Consider the following 10,122-nt stretch of genomic DNA (forward strand, 5'->3'; position numbering starts at 1 on the left):
CATATTCAGTATGAAATTCAGTGCTTCTTCTTAGATTACATTTTATAAAAGTAATAGAACAGTAGAGGTTGCGTGTTATTGTGAATAACATCACAGTTGTGAAGCGAACAAATCATAGCCATGATTTGGCTACCCACTCATGTCCTATTGCCTAAACAGTGCATGGATATAGAGTTAACATTATAGCGGTAACGCCTACACTAGATAACAGAAAATCACCCCAACAGAATAGCATTTGCACAGAATACCTTCACAACTGCACTGTCAATTTAGTCAATTATTGATTGCATTATGTGCAACTGTGCATGTGTGAGTGTGTATGTGTGTGGTTGTTTACTGTGGTGTTAGTGCAGGCCCGGCCCCTCTGGTACTCCCTCTGGCTGGCTCGCTTGTCCAGCTTGGCCCACAGGGCTTTGGCCTTCCAGTAGTGCAGTCTGCTCCTCAGCGTGTGGTAGAAGAGCGCTTTGCCTCCAGGCTGCAGTTTCAGCTCTTCACACAGTTCCTGAAAAGCCCGTAGCGTCTCTCTGCATGTTGACGCCTGCACAAAGCTGTCAAACAGGGCATGGGGTCTGCACTCCCCCACCACCGCCTCCTGCTGCCCGTCACCCATCTCATCCCACCAAACTCAGACCACACCTGAGAGAGAGAGAGAGAGAGAGAGAGAGAGAGAGAGAGAGAGAGAGAGTTATATTAGCTTTATTGGATTAAATAAGAATTTAAAAAAGACCAAATATAGACCACATGTCCAACTCAGTAGCACTAACACAACACTGCTAATCAGTGGAAACTGACAGGGAAGTAAATCAAGACACACAGGACCACTCACACATTCATATATGTACGTTTCTAGATATGTTTTATCACAGGTCAGTAGTGCTCAAGACCAGCTTTTGCTGGTAGACGGCTTTAAGGAAAAAACATAACTTTCTTAATGTGAATGGAAATCAATGTATTTAGTTTAGATCATTTTGGAGCATTTGGATTGGTCCATTTATCAAGAAAACCTAATATAATGTAACAAACAACTGCCAGATTCATTATTATGTAAAAAAGCACCAAAAATTTAGATTTTTATGTTTTTATGTAACAGCAATGGTATGTTTTTTTCTGTCTGATGGACTAGCTGGTCTATCACTATGACCGACTTGACCAAGTTGATCATCAGGGTGATTGAATGGGTGGGCTAGTTATGTCGAGCAGGTCATGCTGGTCAATGTGCTTGTCATGAGCTGGTCAGGTTTAAAATGACTCTTTATACATATTCATTACATTGAATTCTGTAATCAACTGAACATGCGAATATAGGCAGGCTAACACACACTATATGGACACACCTCTTAAATACTGGGACACACCTCTTAACCAATCATTGAATCCAGGTGTTTCATTCACTCCCATTGCCACAGGTGTGTAAAATCAAATACCTATCCATGCAGTCAGCCTTTACACACATTAGTGACAGATTGGGTGATACTATTCCTATAATGGATGCATTTTTATAATGGTGGCATCCTGTTCTAGCGTGGTACTGTAATAAGATGCCACTCTTTGCATCAAGTCAGCTGGTGAAAATTTTTCCTTCTTAGATATTCCACCATTAACTGTGAGTGGGATTATTGAAAAGTTGAAGCATTTAGGAAACACGGCAGCTCAGCTACACAGTAGACCATGTAAAGTTACAGAGTGGGGATGCAGAATGCTGAGGAGCATGGTGCATAAAAGTGGTAGACGCTCTGCTGACTCAGGAAGTGCAGAGTTCCAAACCTGCTGTTAGAGCTGCAACGGAGGGACCAACTCCATATTATGTATTAGTGTCCCAATACTTTGTCCATATACATATGTCCATATGTTGTCTTTATTGTAGCGTATGAAATCAAGGCCAATTCTGAATATTGTCAATCATGTTCAGGCCTACATATTTGTAATTCCTGTGAAAGGACTAAAGAACAGGGATGCATGAGGAAGAGAGAGAGAGAGAGCAGTCCAGTCTTTCGCTGATTTTTCCACTGACTGAGCTGTTCTGTATCTGTCAGCTGGAAATGCTGGAGATCTGCATTTTCAGCATTACTGTAAATGCGCCTTATTTTAATATGCTAATATTTCCATTGTCAGGAAGAATTACAAAAGTACAATAGTTCTCAAATAGATAAAGTAATATCACATCATCTGTCAAACATGGTGGAGGCACTGTTGTAGCATGAGCGCATATGGCTGACAAGGGGAACTGGGTCACTGGTGTTTATGGACGTGATGTAATGTGAGTGATGATGGAAGTACCAGAGTGAATTTTTAAGTGTACAGGAGGCTATACTTTCTGCTCTGGTTCAGTCAAATGCTGCAAAACTGATAAGATGGTGCTTCACAGTACAGACTGATAATGACCCAAAGCATACCACTAAAGAAAGCTGAGAGAAACCGAAGAGCTTTTCACTTACTGAAGGCAGAAAGCAGAAACAAGCAGAAACTGAAGGCAGCTACAGTAAAGGCCTGGCCTGGCCTGAGTTTCCTAAGGCGGAAATTTAGCTTACATACTTTTTGTAGTGTGCAAGGAAAACACAACCTGCTGTTATAGAACTGGAGATAGGAAACACTGCGTTATACCCCCATGAGAGGTATTGGGGTAGCCACACTGCCATTCCTTACATGGAGGAAAGCTACTTACCTTAGGCAGCTGAGCATGAGCAGAATACACTGACTCTGACACTGCCATAAGAAGTAGCATCTTTCTCTAACAAGCCATCTACCAATCTGCAGGCGAGGGGTGGGTTCTGTTGATTGTCCGAAAATGAAAAAGGGGTGTCTCCATATAATCTTTCTATCTACTAACGTGCATTGGATTAGAAGTATAATTTGCTGTAATCTGTCATTTATTAAAGATATAAAACCACAGGCACATAAAGAGTCTGCTTGCCTTTCAGAAATGAACAACCATTCCTGGTTTAAAGTGTGACTTCAGTAAAATGGGTATAAATGAGCATGAAAAGAGCTCTTCAAGCTCTTCAAGTACAGTTCGGCTTGACCCGATCCACGGAAGACAAGCACCCAGGCTTTCTTCTGTCCTGGAACCGAAGTGGTGGAACGAACTTCACCAGGGTGTCCGAACAGCAGAGTCGCTCGCTCGTCTTCAAATGCAGACTGATTACCCACCTCTTCCAAGAGTATTTAGGCGTAGTGTAGTGTAGTGTAGTGTATTGTGGTCTCCATACTGACTTTTGTATTTATAGCATCTAGGCTTGGAGGTATCTTTTGGATCCTAGCTGGTACAAACTAGCTAAGAGTATTTTCTAAATGAACTGTGAAGCACTTTTGTAAGTCGCTCTGGATAAGAGCATCTGCTATATGCCTTAAATGGAAATGTAAAAGATTATTACAATAATAGTGATATAGTAATATAGCCATATTTTACTGTTTGAAAGTGATAGTGTAGGCCTACTGCATTAGCGTGATTGATAACTGGCCCTCTAGAGGAGAAAGTAGAGTCAACTGGCCATAGATAAATAACTGGGCTGTTCTGTAGTGAACTCTCGATTATTTCCTTTTCGTTCGCTTATATGTATAGGGGAAATGGTACGATCGTGCTGTGTTGTTCTGTGTTTCTGTCTTCTAAAGTAGCTAGTGGTATTTTGGAGAAGCCACGCTAGCAAACAGACACCCCAGCAGTGCAGCGGAAAGGGGCTAATCTGGTTTATGGTGAAACTGCAAATTGTCATACAGTCTACTTTATGTTTTACATTAGGCCTACATCAGACCCTAAATCTATAGACCCTGGTTTGTTTTATGGTGGTAAAATGCTCTTGTTTACTTATTTATATGGGTTGAACAATGATTCTGTATATCATCATTTACAGCTTAAAGCTGCAGCACTAGTATGTTTGTAATATCTTGCTTTAATGGGAGGAAAACTGAATGCAAGTGAAGGCTGCTATGCTAAGCACAAAGTTAGCTAGCAAACTGACTACAGCTAGCTGACCTCAGCTACTAGGACTGAGCTGTCTCGGTCCTTCAGACGAAATGTAGCGCTAAAGTATACAGTCTAGCTTTGGAACTGTTTAAAGGTTTATTGAGCACGTATGCTGTAAAGAAGATTCAGCAATGCAGGGTCAGCATTTTAAGTTTTTGTAGCCAGGTCAGTAGAGGACAGTTTATCTTTAGAACAGTCTTGTATCTTCCACTGGAATCCTCTGACTTTGCTTCTGCTTCTCCAGTTTTATGTCTTTCAATGCTACCACAGATTGTGAAAGTAATGGAGCTACGTTCTTTGCTGGTACGTTCACTGCACCAATGATGGCGCTCCAGCAATGTTACACACAGTAAACATTCATGACTGACCACGACTGATTGACATGCTTTAAGAGATTCATTTATAAGAATAATTAACAGAATTATTTACACGTTTAAAAATGTTTACTGTTACTCATTAAACATTGTTATATAATCTCTTTTTTCAGTTCTAAACTGGAGCTACAAGGCTAATATAGCAAGCTAACAAGTAATATATGTAGGTGTCAGGAGTGTCTTGGATGTCCAGCTACATTTCCGTTTGATACCTGGGATGATCAAGCAGCCACTGTTGGGCCCTTGAGCAAGGCCCATCGTCCTCTCTGCTCACCTGTTGCTGCAGCAGTGGCTGTCCACCGCTCCTGGAACATGTGCTTACTGTCACTGTGTGTGTTTGATCACTAGTGTGTATGTGTGTGTTCATGGGTTAAAGGAGGAGGCCAAATTCCGACAGAAATGGTGAATGGGGTTGTCTTGTCTTGTCTCGCCAAGGTGCAATCTCTGTGGGGGCTATAATTATATAAATATGGAAGGTAGGGAGTTTTCAGAAATTTTTATGTCTTTGTTAATATAACACTTCAAAAATACATTTCAAATCAAACAAATAAACTTTGGTCGGCTTCAAGCCAGATGTTTCTCAGCTGACTGAAAATAAAGCCACCATCTCTGTATAAAACACATTATGTGAACTGTTCATCTCATGGTCATGAAAGGTTACCAGCTCCTCTGAGGTGTTGATGCATGTGGCACGTTCATGAAGTGATAATACGTCCATCAACTAGTCTTAAAGAAAAATGTTAAACATCTAGTCAGTGTGAGTATTAAAGGCACTGCCTTAATCCACCATATCTGGAATCTAAGCAAAGTCTTAGTGTGTATGTCCCAGCAGTGACAGCAGATCTTCAGACTTCCGCCTCTGGTCTCTTTAACGCATTCCCCTGCTGCTTTCAGAGAGCTATACTTGGACCAATTGCTCCAAATCAATTGAAACACACACGTGCATCATTCCTGTATGCAGTGAGGAGGGAGGGAGACTGCAGCCGGATGCAGGTTATCTGGAGCTCGTCTCCAGTTCTATATGAGGGCGCTCTCAGGAGAGATATTGCAGCAGCAGCAGCAGCAGCATGAACACACTCCAGTCTTGAGCAGCTTCTGTTGGGTGCTCTTCTTAAAGGTGCTCCACTGTCTGAATATTTGTATGGCAGTACTACTGACCGTGTGTCCACAATTTCATATTTAAAAAATACATTACAAACCACACAATATATATATATTTTTTTTTACTATATATATATATATATATATATATATTACATTTGTAACCTTTACAATCATATATTGTACAATTTGTTGTTAATTTTGTGGCACAAGTGACTGAAAAGGGCTTTTATTCAAAAGCATTTAGGAAAATGGGGGTCCCAAGTTGTGCAGCTGAGTGTTATGATCTCCCAATAATAGGCCTAAGTTCCATGAAAGGCCAGGAGTCCAGGGGGCTCTATAGGCCGATGCACATTGCTATCTTACACCCCGCCAACGGTCTATTTTCCTATGCCTTCCTTCTGCATCGTTTAAAGAGCAAGTGGGTCTTGCTAATATATCTACTCTGATGGGTGTGGTGATCTCGAAATGTGTTCAGGTAAGTTTCTGCTGTATTGCTTATTTTATCTTGTGTATCTTGGCAATGGAAAACACAGGTGCACCACTGACCAAAAACAACCTAAGCAGACATCCACAGTCAAACGGTCATTGCTATCTTGGCAGTAAATTGTCAACACAGGCGCGTGCTCAGTGCGCGTACACCCCCGATTGAAATAGCAATCCGCCAAAGTCAGACAGCATCTGACAAGTGATATGCTGATTGGTTTACTGCACGTTATGCCCAAAACACACCCATGAATAATTAAGAAACTTAGTACATGCCTTTTGAAAGGGTTTTCTAGCTAGTGGAAACTGATGACAACAACAACAACATTAAGGGGGATGGACAGTAGAGCTGGGTTATGTGGTAAAAATACTATAGCATGATTTTTAAAGGCATATTGCCCAGCTCTAACAGACAGGGTAAATAATTACAAAAGATGACCCTAGGACCCCAACTGAAAATGTTGCAATACCAGGCCCTTTCAGAAATAATGGCATTATTTTCAGTCATGGTTAGACTGGATCTGTTTACTAAGTAAGGTAGTGTGACCCCCGCAAAAAAAAAATTTAAAAACTGAAAAATATGAAACTGCATTTTTGTAACATTAGAAATGTTATTTATTTCCAAAAATGGTTTAGATGTGCGTGTGTGTGTTTCCATATACAATGTTTATACACATTTTCTGTACTATTAAACAGTAAACAGTATTTTTACTTGTGTGTGGCTGTGATGTGAATACATAAACTGATTCTTAAAGGTAGAGACTGCACATTATAATGCTTTTTAATAAGAATTTCTAAACTATTAAGAATAGGTATAATAAAAAATTATACAAAAAAGTCCTAGTAAAGGCCATATTTGTCATTTGACTCAGGTGAATAGATATAAATATAAATAAGTTCATGAGATTCATGAAAGTGTGTGTCACAACACAGGTATGGTTACAGCACACACAGACTTTCTGGGCTGCATAGTCTGGGTTGACCCTGAATTAACGGCAGGTGCGAGACAGACATTAACCACGGGAAGTGCCATCCAAAGAGAGAGACAAAAGGAGGGATTATGGGTGAGCTAGAGTGACCGTCACACACAAGCCACTATTCAGCGTGGAAAGTCTCTCTCTCACACTCACACACTACAAATGATTCCTTAAAGTTCTTCTATGGCATCTCTCAACTTTTTGTGAGACCTTTATTTTTAAGAGTGTATTTTTGCCGAGTCTAGAATGAACCCACGTACTCAAGCACACACACCCGCACACGCACGCACGCATGCACACACACGAAAACACAGAAACAGGTGGGAGCTGCGGTCTTATGGGATGACTGGGTTTGAGCTGAGATTACCTGCTGGGTCCTGGCTGGCCTGGCCAGAGGTCAAACAAGCAGGCTACAAACTGACCTACAAACACTGTTGTCTGGGGACTCGGCTGCAAAACGCTACCATGGAGCTGATCAACATTTACATTCATTGCATTTAATAGACATGCTTAGCCAGAGTGACTTACAAAAAGTACTTTTCTGTCCACCAGCATTCTCTCTAGGCTAGTGTGAATAGGCCAGAGTCCAAAGGTACTTAGATAGTGCCAAACAAAGTCAGTCTGGATACATAGAAAGTAAAGATGCACAAAACTCACCACCTAGATACTGTACCAAAACCTAAAGCCAAAACCTACAGTTTAAAGTACAAGAATATGCCATTAATAAGTGTGGGATTAGTGCTGAGTTAACTGCTCTTTAAACAGATGGGTTTGGGACACCCAGGAGAAAGCAGCCTGACCACCTTGACGCCAGAACAAGCAAACGTCTAAATGCTCGTCTCCCACACATTTTAATGGATGGTGGGTCAAGCCGAGCTGTACCTGAAGCCTAAAAAGACGGTTAAAGCTTGGTATGGTCTGGGTTTTGACAATGGCCATCAGGTACGGATGGAGGTTCTGGTCCATTTTTATAAGCCAGCGTCAGTCTAGGGACAACGAGGGACTGAATAAACACCCGGGTTACCTCCCAAGAGAGAAAGGGTGTAATTCTCTGGATTTTGTAAAAAGAAATCTGCATAATCTTGTCAGGTTTTTAACAGTACCCTTAGCAGCAATTGTTATGAAAATGGTTATGTGCGAGAATTGCTATTTTTTGCTCCTAGGTTCCCACTAGGGAAGTGTAATTCACTGCAATTCACAGCAAAGCAGCAAATTGCATTTTGAGTACAAGCTCTACACATGCATTTCTGGACAAGCTGAGAGATACAGAGCCGGCGTCTGGAGCAAAATAATCATGTGGACTAATATGATTTTACACAAATATGCTTACGCAACATTACACAGTTCATTGTTCTGCCCGCTTCACCAGAGTTACATAGTGCTGTTAGTAGTCTTCTGGCCTAGACTGGCAATGCTGGAGATGCCATTCTCCTTATTATAGTCAAAGGAGCATTACAGTCATTTTGAGCGCTGTTTTTTTAAGCTAAAATGCTACATAATGATGGTATATAACATTAGGATAAAAGTATTGGGACACCTGCTCATTCATGGTCATCATCTCTTCCAAAATCAAGGTATTAAATAGTGTATCCTGCCTTTGTTGGAGTAAGTATCTCTTCTGCCCAGGATACTAGGTAATAATCCCCACTCACCCAAAAGTTATTGGATGGCGCACCATCATTCCTGAGAACAATTCCACAGCTCCACAGCTCAGTGCTGGGGGGCTTTATACCCCTCTAGCCCACACCAGGCTAATTAGGCAATTATTATATTGGCAATACGCTGCATGTGTGTGAATCTGTACATCTGTGTCCAGCAGTAGATGCAACATAAAGCAGCTGAAATCATTCATTACAAGGGGGGTCCGCAAACATTTGGACGGATAGTGTATCTCAGGTCCAGGTCCTGAGTGTGACTGACAGCGTGCCATCTCCAAGAACAGATTAGAGTGGATAAAGGCTTGTTCTGCAGAACACGGATCGATCATGGAGCCTTCCAATCAGCTATATGTACACTCCACAAACTGATGAGAGTGCAAGAACCCCCACCGCCCATTCCCCCACCCCCAACAAATGTACATTATGACACAAGCACATTGACCAACATGGACAGACCCACAAAATCCATTCATTTGAACTCTACTTTATGCTCAGAACCAATTGTAGCCTGTCAAAAATGATGTCAAATAGCCAGCGATCACATGAGCAGCACTCCTTCAGCATACAGAACAATGTGCCTTGTTCAGAACCGAGCAGCACCACACACAAACCATACAGGGCTACACACACATACACACACACATACAAACAATTATTACAATTAATTACACATTACTGCCCATAAACATGCATATAAATTGCCCCATACATTACAGCAGTCATTATACTCACTCACTGCTGGCTTCCTGCAGTATACACACACTGCTGACATCCTATCTTCTCTCTCTGGCAGATTGCCAGGCGGGTCTTTCTGCTCTTACAGCCACATTTACTCCAGTGCCATGCAGGAGAACTGCAGTGCAGAAACTAGGACTGCTCCTTCTGTCACTCACACACACGCACACACACAGACACACTGTCCTCCTTCGCTCTCATTGGCAAGGTCAGGAGAAGGATCTGCCAGGCACTCACTGACTCCTCCTACACAGCAAGCACCTGCTGACTCCAGCAGCACACACACGCATGTGCACACACTAGCTCACCCACACTCACACACACATCCCTATTGTTTCCCCAGCACCCTCGAAACCTTGTAACTTCATTTATTCTGCTTTGTATTTCAGTATCATGTAAAAAATGACCACTATAGTATGAAGAACAGAATGATGAAAATGGTCCAAAATGACCTTAACGTTTTTTTCCCCCTATATAAGATAGTCCTTTATTAGTCCCGCAGTGGGGAAATTCACAGTGTAACAGCAGAAAGGGATAGCAGGACACTCAGTTACAAAAATTTATATATATAGCGTTTGAGTGTTTGCTTATGAATACATGTTTGTTTTATATACCTACTATTTATGTCTATTCATAAATACTTATGTCTATATTATGTCACCTCTCTATTAGTTTGCAGTAGAAGCAAAGTGTTCTATTAGCAATTAAAAGGAGGGGGTCAAAGACAGTGCAACCCTCGTCCTAATCAACCCCTTTTTTACACCTGTGTTGAGACCCTGTAATAGGATTAACTGAGTGTGGGGGGGAGGGGGGGTGCTGAGAAAAAGAGC

The 10,122-nt window shown here is 41.6% G+C and overlaps 1 protein-coding gene across 11 annotated transcripts in view; it reads right to left on the reverse strand.

The window, feature by feature from the left end:
- Positions 1–9,435, reverse strand: part of mical3b (microtubule associated monooxygenase, calponin and LIM domain containing 3b) — a 44,621-nt gene extending 35,186 nt beyond the window's left edge. For 10 of the 11 annotated variants that reach the window (XM_072673005.1, XM_072673004.1, XM_072672999.1 and 7 more), the window contains exons 1-2: positions 9,290–9,435; positions 338–636 (exon numbers count right to left, since the gene is read on the reverse strand). In XM_072673005.1, coding sequence (XP_072529106.1) covers positions 338–610 — 273 coding nt within the window. In that variant the 5' untranslated portion in view covers positions 611–636; positions 9,290–9,435. The remainder of the gene's footprint in view (positions 1–337; positions 637–9,289) is intronic. The other variant, XM_072672994.1, reaches the window with a different exon arrangement.
- Positions 9,436–10,122: the final 687 nt, after the last annotated feature.

Source organism: Salminus brasiliensis, chromosome 2 (assembly GCF_030463535.1).
Source record: "Salminus brasiliensis chromosome 2, fSalBra1.hap2, whole genome shotgun sequence".
In the NCBI taxonomy this organism is placed as follows: Eukaryota; Metazoa; Chordata; class Actinopteri; order Characiformes; family Bryconidae; genus Salminus; species Salminus brasiliensis.